We start from the raw sequence: 10,672 nt of genomic DNA, 5'->3' as shown, positions 1-10,672 counted from the left end.
ACCAGAGGGCTATCAAAATTTCCAAAACAAAAACCCTGCCATAAAACCAGCAGCAAGGCATGGCATAACATCTGCAACCAACCATCACATAACACTGCAGCAGCAATTGGCATCACACAAAAACCATTTGGCCAAGGCAAATAAAAAGAAGGGATTCTCATTCTAAAAAACTGACTGATGCACAAGGGCTGGCAAAAGATTGGAAAAAGGACTGAAGCATGGGAATTTTGGATGATACATCCATATTGATCATTGTGAAGCAAGGGGCAGACCACAACAACTTCACTCATATTTTTCCAACAAAAAACCTCTGCTCACTTGGATTTTCTGTCAAAACTCACAAGGAACCAAACTGCATTGCTTTCTCAAACCTTGCTTGACTTCACTTCTAAACACCACCTCACTTGCATTTTACCAAGCAAAAACCTGTCAAAACTAAAAAAACCAAACTTGAGCCTTGCATTTTGACAGTCCCAACCTGGCCTTGCCACAACCAACATAGCAAGATCTACTTCACCTTGGCCATTTGGAAAAGTGCTGTCAAGCATCCAACAGCAGACTTGAGCATTCTTTTCTGTCATAACAAAACCAGCAAAACCAAGAGCTTCATTGATCCATTGGCTTGGCATTTTTCTATTTTTTAATCAAAAAAACTACACTTCCCTGTCATGAAAAAACCCCTGCAGCAGCAGACCAACAAAAAAGCCTCACTCACTTCTTGCACCTTTTCAAAAACCTGCTACCAACATTTCCTGCAGTAGCTACAACCAAACCCCTCATCCCACTTGCATCTTCCAAACTAAGTCCAACACTCTCCCAACCCTGACCTTGCTATTTTACATTTCATTCTCTCTGTCCAAAACATCAAGCAACCAAGCCTTGCATTTTGTTTTCCAACATCCCACTGCAGACAAACCCTTGCAACTTGCCCTCTCACATTCACTCCAACTCACCTTGTTTGTGCATTTCCTGTCAAACCCTGCCTTGCAACACATGACCAACTCCCATTCCACCATTTTTCTGTCACTCAGAAAACCATCAACAACAGCTTGGCTCACCAATTGTTTGACCTGCTAGTGACCAGCATAACCAACATACTCCAACCAATACAAGAGAACTTGACTGAGGCATTGGCAAAGGCAAGCATCCACAAGGCAAATTCTTCAACTAATCAACATTGGAAAGCCTTATTTCATCAGTTTCAAGCATTGGTCACCAAATACCAACTGTATCACCATTGCCCTGCTGATTTGGTGCTTTAGTTGCTTAGTTCCTTGAGAACTTTTTGCTTTGCTTTGCTTGTATAAGTAATTTGCATTGAGGTATGTCTCTTCTACTTCATGTAGTCTGGAAGACCTGGCCTGTTACTTGGCCAGGCAACTGTCTGAAGTCCTCCTTAAGAGGCAATGTTTGTGACTGTTTACTTTTGTCCTTGCATAGAGTCAAAGACCTCCTAAGTGAAGAGGCAATTGGTGGAAGGTAGGGATATGCAATCTATCCCCCACTATTCAGTGTGTCATCTGCTTTGCTCACACCACTGTATTGATGCATTACGGATAAAAACCCAAGATCTTGTACAATTGTACAGTTGAGTCAGTCTTAAATGTGTAGAAGGGTTCCCACTTTCTGAACCCACACATTCTTGTCTTAAGCTCTCCCAGGCCAGGGATAAGAGCTGTGAGGTCTCATCCTCACTTCATCCTTTCATCTGCTTCACCTTAGCCCCTCAATGGCAAGGTTAAGAGCACATTCACCCAGTTCCAGAGGTTTGTTTGTCGAGGTTGATATGACCCCTTGACTAAAACCTAACCATTGTTTGAGCCACTTGTTTGCGTATAGCGTGTGCTATCTGTGCTTGTAGGATTGTTTGACTTGCTTCCTGTGCAAAATAGGATTGTTTGACTTGCTTCCTGTGCAAGTTAGGATTAGTTTAGACTTGCTTCTTGTGCAAGTTAGGTTTTGCTTGGCTTGCTTCCTGTGCAAGTTAAGTGTGTGTGGCTTGCTCCCTGTGTGAGCCATACTTAGGATAGGTTGGCCCTTGTGCCATTTAGCTAGAAACCTTAACTTAGGGACGATTTGCATGATAACATCTAGGCTCGAGTCGTAGTCTCCCTAGTTGTGTCTCCCTCTGTTATCTGGTTAGGCTAGGTCCTTTATCCCTGCGTAGGGGAACTACATCGCCCTTTTTCTTTTTTGTGTGTGTTTGACAGTTATAGGCTGAGTCCCCGACTCCCTATTAACTTGTTGTGCTGTTGTGTGCTTGGAAGCTGATGTAAGTCCATCGAGTGGCATTTGGGTTCCAGTGTGCGTGTGTTTTGGTTCGGATGCTGATGTAAGTCCAGTGATTGGCATTCAGGCTCCACGTTTGCCTTTGCCTGTGTCTGTTTGTGTGCGTTTCAGCCGAGCTACGAATGCTCTGATTCTTCTCTCGTCCGAGAAGATACGTATGCATAGGATGCGACATCCTAGCGAGCATGTGTCGTTTCCCCAGTCCGAACTACTTCGACTCTGATGTCTATGCCTGATAGACTAAGTAGGCCCAGGATGCGACATCCTGCCGAGTCAGTTTCAGTCAGTTTCTCGCGTTTCTTTCAGCCAGTGTGTGTGAGTTTGAGCAGTGTTTTAGCAACCAATTTCCTTTCTATTGTGCGTGGATCCCGTAGAGTACTACGGATGCGTAGGGGTGCTAATACCTTCCCTTCGCATAACCGACTCCCGAACCCATTCTCTTTGGTCGCGAGACCATGTTCTTTCCCAGGTTTACTCTGAGCGTTTCCTTTCCCTATTTTGGGATAAATAACGCACGGTGGCGGCTCTGTTGTTCTTCTTTTCCCGCCGGTTTTTCGCGTGATGCGACAGCTATCAGGAAGTTTGTGATTCGAGTCACGCACAAACAGTAATTCAAATCACAGGGTTGCATGATTCGAATCAGGTGTAATATGTGATTCGAATCACAGACACCAAAATTTTCTTATTCTGCCTATGTTTTACTTTATTCGGGTCATGGATTGTGAGTGATTCGAATCACACATAAGAAATCTCAATTTTTCAAATTTTTCAAATTTTTCAAGATAGTTTGAGATTTGACTTCACAGGTGACTTGAATTGATATCACCTTCGATTCTTGTTTCACTAACTCGGGCAATTTATTTAAATCATCATAATCAAATCTCAAATGTAACAATTGATTTATGCATGTTAAAAGTGAATTATTACAAAAACTTGATTCATAGAGGATGTGGAATTATGAAGGAGACTCGATAAACAGAAACGAAAATAAAAACGATAAGACAAGCAACAAAATTATCGTACTAGGATATTCCCCCTAAATGTATTAGAGACATGCAACTACACCCATAACTATTAAAGACAATTCTCAATTATTATTTAATTTGTCATGACAATGAACAAATATTAAGTTTAATATTTCAACTATATGGATGTATTCTTGTCATGAGATATATTTAGTCATGGACAAATATATGTGGCAAATTTAAGAATAAAGAGCAAAACAAACCTACAAATGTTAATTCATGACAAGGTAAAACTCAACTTATGTACCACAATGATTGTTGTCTTCAAAAAAAGTGTTTCACAATATCATATAATAGATATCATTTACATAATTGTTAATTATTTAATTATTTTTATATACAATTTTTTTGTCAGTTGTTTACAAACACTAACAACTCCTTCTTTTCAAATGTCAATTTTCTACCATGCATAAATGTTGGATTATGTCACAATGAGCAATTTTTCTCAAAATTTTTAATTCTATTTATTAATGTATATTATCTCTATTAATGACAACTTTCTTCCTTATTGATGGATCTAGATTCTCTCCCGTGAATAATTCACTGGATAAATTGGAGTGCTGATCTTTACCATTCATCCAATTTATAACAAATTTTAAAATTTGCTATAGGGTAATGAAAGTTATTTTGGCTTCATAGTAGATTTTGAATTGTAAAGTTTGAAATAAAAGAAAGATCTTCCCAAAGATACTTATATCTGTTCCCTCTTATTATAACCATCGGTATGTTTTTTGTGTAGGAATCCTCTCAATTTCCTAATACTTTATCTTTTAATTTTGTGTGTATAAAATCACATAAATATTTAAAATGTCACAAATTTTTGAAATGTGTTATTTGAATAAAACTAAAATAATTGGAAAAAAAATAGAAAATGAATGGAGAAGATCTTTAACCCGTAGCAATTTATGATAGAAGTTTTACTAGCTGAGCAAAAAGAGGAAAAAGAAACATGACAAACAACAAAAGCATTTAAATCCAAATCTCTTATAACATATGGCAATTTCAGTACTCTTCCGAGTGCAACAACTTAGTTGACATATTTGAATAAATCCTGTGCAAAAACATGTACAAACTTATAAAGAGGGGGGTGAATGTCAAAATAATGTGACATTATAAACAAATATGTGTTCGTCTACGATATGAGGAATATATCAAGTTAGCAGGTTCCCCCGATTTTGAGCATCTGACGGCTGAGCAAAGCCCTTAATTTGTACATCTGTCATCATTGCAACCGTACCCTTTGATGAAAAATCTTACCTAATCAGAGTAAGAAGCATGATACTTTATCGGTAGAGGTTGGTCCAAAACTATGTATGATCCAACCCAAAGATCTTGGTTTATTAAAACAGCTGGAAAAACAAACTTGTTGATCCATCTCCAAAGGTCCGAAGATCAGCTGCTTTAACCAATGCTCTGCAGAGAGGGCAAGTCCTTTCTCTCTCAAACCTGAAAAGGAAAGTGCCTTTGTTGGTTACATAACTTAGAAAAGAAGTCATTAATAAGAGGAAATCATAATACAATCTTTGTTCTCTTGATATATTGTGAACTTTCTGTGTTGAAATAGAAGTTCTAAATGAAGAATTAAGATATGTACTCACCACTCAGATACACAATCTTCGCAGAAAATGTGTTTGCAACGCAACAAGATAGGTGAATGCATCTTCTCCTGGCATATAGCACATAGGTCACCAGCAGCAGTAACCTGCGTAGAAACACATAACTTAGAATCATAATTTTAAAAAATTGCACAATGGAAATCTTCTATAACATAGTAATTGTGCAGTTTTCACCCTTAAATGCGGAGAAATATCGTTTGAAAGGGATAGTTGAGACAATATCACATAACAAAACTCCAAAAGAAAATATAATGCAAACAAAATATAAATCTATTTTCTGAAGGTCCCTCTTCTATATCATCCAGAAAAAAAATGAACACAAGCACCATGTGCAAGTATACATGTAAATAAAATATAGAAATACTTGAGAACAAAGCAAATTATCTTGATGAATGCCATAAATTAATTGGTACATGAAATCTACATTTACCATACATTATCCATGACTTTTATAGTTAGAAATCATTTTGAAGTAATTTGATAGAAAACGGATACATTAAACATAGCTTTGTTCTCAGATTGATGAAACGCAATGCTTGAACGAGAATAGCCAACTGCAATTCATCTCTTCCATTTAACAATTGCATGCCTAACATATATGTTATATAGATATGTATGCATTTACAAAATTAGAAAACTAAAAGTTTCACAAAACACCGAATCAAAACATTGTAACAAAAGAATGAGATTTTCTGGCTAAACTAGTAAACAAAATCCCTTGCAACACGGCACAGATCTGCAGAAAAAGTTCAGCATGTAATGGAGGGCCTAGATATCTGTCATGTGTCATTATTAAAGGGCCAAGGTTTTATATTATAGTTATAGAATAGATAGATTTAGATACAATCAGGGCTGTTAAATAGCAGCTACAGCGGCACTAAACCACTATAACATAGCAGAATTCGGACAAACAGCTATTTTTCCGTGTTGGAATTTCCGCCTTCATTGCGGTCCGCCTCTAGTCGCCTAAATTGCCGCATTTGGCTTGCCTAAATTGCAGCCTCCAACAGCTTCATCGTGTTGGGTTTGAAGGGGTGGATTTAATCCCACATCACAAAGAGATTTAGCATGTGTTGTATTTATCAGTGGGGGCAATCCTCACCTTCAAGTCGGCTTTGTAGAGCTGAGTTGGGCCAAACTATAATTTTTAAGATTCCGCAATACACTATATATCACTAAACAACTATAACATGGCAGAATAGCACTATTGCATAGGAAAATTTTTAAAAACTGCTATTTTCCGTTGTCTGCCATTAGTAACATAGGATACGATGTTAATAAAAAAAATATTAACCAAAACCGCATTATTACCTGTTCTGCTGTGGCATATACCCCATAATGAACTTCCTTTCTTGATAACGCTTTCAAGGCAGAAATGAAGCTTTGGACCTAAGACAAGCAAAGATGATAATTCAGAATTTGTATACGGAAACCTTAATATCATGAAATACAGATCTACACATTAATATTGGTAAAAAAAAAAAAGCCAACCTTCTCAACAACAGATGTTAGCTTGAAAGTTAAATACAACCCAGTGGTCAGGGATGAAAAGAGACTTCCATATTCCCTATTCAAGAAAAAACGGTACCAAACTGGAGTAGGCAACAAGGCACGATACAACAGTAGCGTGTACTCAACAAGAGTCAACAGTTGAGCCTACAAAAGTTAGAGAATATCAGCAGTTATAGCAGTAAACTATGCTTGAAAATTACATACTTCGATATGGAAAGCATTAATCACCTGCCGACGGAAGTTATGACCTTTCCCCTTTTTGTAATATATAAGCAGAATACACTTAAAAGCCATTGCAACTTGCCGCATCAATATATCTGAGTCAAAATAATGATGATCATTAATACCAACAAAAGTTAGAATGACTAATGACCATATATACAATCTAAAGGAATACATGTGATCCAAGCAATCAACCAAGATAGAAATACAGTACACAAATAAATTTAATTGAACTTCAGAAAGATGTTGTTCATATCTACTAAAGGGATTGATTTGATTAACCTTATGTATTATTCAATGTTGTACATATTCATGATTTAATACATAAAAATCATCATTATTCGCTCTTAAAATGGTACTTGAGCTATCTAGTTCAGAAACCTATGTCTTTGGGTTCAGCCACTGTCAATGAGATTGAGGCTGACCCTTTCTCATTCGGTTGTTACTATGCTGGATGTCCAAGGAAACACCCGTCTAGTACAAAGGCCACAGATCGGCCGTCTCTTCAAAGTGTTCAGTCACCATCATGCATAATACAGAAAATATATACAAACAAATCTACAATATCCGAAACATATCTCAACAACTAATATCAAGCAATAAAACAAGTGCTGAAGCAAATAAGGGTGCATTTGGTAAGTTTTTTACTTAAAGATGTTTTGAAGGAAATGATGAAAAAAGGACTTTGTTGTTTCACCATTGCCTATGTGTCTAAAAATATGTCAGCTAACATTCCCCATTTCCCTTAGATGTGGGAACAAGTAAGGTTGTCAAGATCGGGATCTTGCATAAGAACGGGAGAGGATATTAAGATCGTAAAACATAAGTCTCGTTAAGCCAGCTCAGTTGGTAGCTGTGCAGCGACATCAGATGCAGGGCGCGGGTTTGAATCTGCAACATCCCACTTGTTCACCTTTAAAAGGTAAATTTCAGCCACTAAGCTACTTGACCAAAAAAAAAATTGTAAAACATAAGATTGTAACAAAGTTACTAGAACAACTACAGGTTCTAGTGTATATCCATTGCAACAACATACTATGGAACATTGCACGAATAAGTCCTTACCATTGACCAAGATGGTGAATATTGCATGCCAGAAAGGTGTTGGGTTTGGAGGTAACATGACCAATGGATATAAAATATCATCATTTCGATACCACCAGTAAATGCCTATCACGTGAAGAATGAAAGCAACAGAGATACCAGCAAGCAAAGAAACTTTCCTGTCTCCCTGCAAAATAAAACTTATTTCACTCGATGTTATGGTTGTACAGTGACGAGATGACAGTATAGAAACTCGGTTTGGGAGCAGAAATTTTAAAGGATTAGCATTGATGTGATTGTGAATAAAGTACCTTCAAAGCTGTCTGCTTCTTAACAATTTCATTTGACTTGAACATCACAGCTGCTATCCAAATCGTGACAAAGAAACCTGCAAATTCTCAGATATGAATACCAGTTAATGTGGAAAAAATAAGAAGTACAAATATATGAGGTGACTCGTCGTGATATAAGTGTGAACTGTGAATGCAACTATTCAGAGGTTTTAAATATAGAAGAGACACAATTGCAATTCAGATACTGAAACACGTGGCAAGAATATCATCAGCAAGTTAACTCCACAAGATTTACATTTACCATACAAATAGAAAAGTTACAATTTTCTTATTAAGGTGGGACATATTTGAGAGGGAGAACCGGCAAATAAAACAAAGGTGAGAGACACCTGTGATCCTCAAAAAAAACTTCTCATTTGATATTTTCTTTTTGTCTAAGCCCCTTCACCCAAAACAACAGGCATTCGTAAGCCGCACACAACACTTTCCAATTGGAATTGGAATCGATAGAAAATATTTAACAAGGTAGCAAGAGTGAAAGACCAACCAACCACTATTCTACAAACACGTTACCTCAGAACAAGCAAGCCAGTGCTCTAAACACCCAACAGTTTGCCAAATTATCAGAAACAACTTTGAATTTTCCCAATATTTGCATAATGGATGGAGTAATAATAATGAAAAAGAAAAGAAAATGAAATGTAAAGTAGCTAACTATGATTATATTGCAGTAACACAAGTTTGAAGCCGAAATTAACATCACATACACAATATAACAATAACACAACCAATGAATAAGAACACAAGTGGTTATACCTTGCAAATGCTGTCGGATGAAAACAACTAATAACAAGAGGGAGAAAGGAAGAATCTGCTCAATCCACTTGGCAACAAGCTGAATATCATATCTCTGGTAAGAAGATGAATCCCTGCTGTTATTTTCCGATCCATTCACAGAAGCATCACCATCAACCCGTCCGCTTCCAGCCAACGACGATGAAGACGAAGAAGACACAAGAGGAACCCCCTCACTAGCCTCAATCCCCCCACGACTCCCAGCACCACCACCATCATCATCATCCAATGCAGACATTCCACTTCTCTCACCAATCAGATCCTCCCCACAATCATCATAACCCAACTCCCCAACTTGATTTTGAATACTCTCTCCAGCTCCAATAATCCTTATTGCAACTTCCCCTGCACTACTCCCAGCAACAGAAGCGGCAGTATCAGTATCAACACGAGACCTTAATTCCGAACCAGAACCAGAAACTCCGTTGTTAACAATCACAGCCTCGGAATCATTAGTAGAACGTAGAATCCCAGAATAATCCAATAGAAATGAAACCGGTGACAGAAAGGGGTTAACAGAAGGTAACCTCATCCCATACCAAGTTACACTACCATTGTTATCATCACTATTAACCCCTCCAAGAGATGACGATGATGATGATGAATTAGCATCCAAAGTTTCCATCTTTAGCACAGATTAAAAGAAAACCCTAATCTTAAATTCTTCAATATACCTCTATTTATTTGATATTTCTTCTTTCTCAACTATTTCCTAATTTGGGGCTAATTAAAAAAACGATTTTTAGGGTTTTAATTTATACCCTGAAAAGGAAATGAAAGAAATTATCAAGGGTGAATATGAATAACAATAGAATGAAGAAAAAGTGAAGGAAGTGGTTAGCTTTATAACTTACCTGAGAGCTTACGGATTAAGCCAATAAGGAAGAAACTTTGGGATTTGAGAAGAATTAGGGTTTGAAAATTGAACTGAATTAGCAATGGTGGTGATGAAGATGAAGGTTAGATACAATAGGAGAAAAGTCAGAGTCAGAGAGCTGAAACCTTCGTTTTCGTTTTTCTTTTCAGTGTTGAGCGTGTGAATGCGATAAAGAACAATGTGTATAATTTTTTTTTTTTTAGGCAATTTCAATAAATTTTTATATTTATTTATATATATATAAATATAAATATAATAGCAATATCTTGTCTGCCAAGATTTTTATTGATCCATAATTTTGTCTTAAGTATCTATAGTTCTATTTAGGCGTGTTGATTTAGATGCTTTCTTGACTTAAAATATTCGTATTATTTATTATTTTTAATTAATTTTTTAAAATTTCTATAAAAAATATTTTAATTTTAAAACAACACAAAAAAAAGTCTATTCTCAGGCTAAAAAAATGTTAAGAATATGAAACTTACCGTATCTTTCTCATCTCATTTGATTAAAATTTTGTTCAATTTTATGTTCAATTCAAGGTCTTGAAAGAACAGGTTTTTGGCATGTTTCATGTTGAAAGTATAATTCTTTATGTCAAAGTAACATTTTGTATAGAGTTTGTTGTTGTTGAAATGTTCTGTGTGTCGATATGTATAGTTGTCGAAATGTCGATAGAATTTTAGACTTAACTTTATTTGTTGTTTTAGCTGGGTTAGTTAGGTTATTCGGAGATTGTTTAGTGTGCAAGCAATCTCAACCTATAAATAGGGAGGTCTCGTATCATTGATTGTAACACAACTCAATGAATGCAGTTGCATGGTTGAATAAAATTTTAGTGTGAAAAACAAAGAACTTTCTCTGCATAAATTCTTCTTCTTCCTCCTCTTTTCTCCAAAGCCATAATTTTCCTTTCTTCCCCAATTCATCTTTTCTTCT

The 10,672-nt window shown here is 36.5% G+C and overlaps 1 protein-coding gene across 1 annotated transcript; it reads right to left on the bottom strand.

Moving 5' to 3' along the window:
* Positions 1-4,276: 4,276 nt before the first annotated feature.
* On the bottom strand, positions 4,277-9,933 carry LOC127118587 (uncharacterized). The gene is made up of 9 exons (XM_051048802.1): positions 9,711-9,933; positions 8,818-9,618; positions 8,020-8,096; positions 7,730-7,895; positions 6,671-6,759; positions 6,422-6,586; positions 6,242-6,319; positions 4,913-5,016; positions 4,277-4,760 (listed from the first exon to the last, which is right to left on the bottom strand). Exons 2-9 carry the CDS (start codon positions 9,479-9,481, stop codon positions 4,655-4,657), a joined length of 1,449 nt encoding a protein of 482 aa, XP_050904759.1. The 5' UTR covers positions 9,482-9,618; positions 9,711-9,933; the 3' UTR covers positions 4,277-4,654.
* Between the last annotated feature and the right edge of the window lie 739 nt (positions 9,934-10,672).

This window comes from Lathyrus oleraceus, chromosome 2, assembly GCF_024323335.1.
Source record: "Lathyrus oleraceus cultivar Zhongwan6 chromosome 2, CAAS_Psat_ZW6_1.0, whole genome shotgun sequence".
Lineage (NCBI taxonomy): Eukaryota > Viridiplantae > Streptophyta > Magnoliopsida > Fabales > Fabaceae > Lathyrus > Lathyrus oleraceus.
The sequence above is the reverse complement of the archived record's forward strand: the minus strand, read 5'-3'. Positions and strand labels throughout refer to the sequence as shown.

Excerpts from the sequence above, each read along its gene's own strand:
- LOC127118587 (XM_051048802.1), bottom strand. The coding sequence starts at position 9,481 with ATGGAAACTTTGGATGCTAATTCATCATCATCATCGTCATCTCTTGGA. Across the intron at positions 6,760-7,729 it reads ATTCACCATCTTGGTCAATG|ATATATTGATGCGGCAAGTT; the intron begins GTAAGGACTTAT and ends ATTTTGACTCAG. Across the intron at positions 6,587-6,670 it reads GTCATAACTTCCGTCGGCAG|GCTCAACTGTTGACTCTTGT; the intron begins GTGATTAATGCT and ends TAACTTTTGTAG.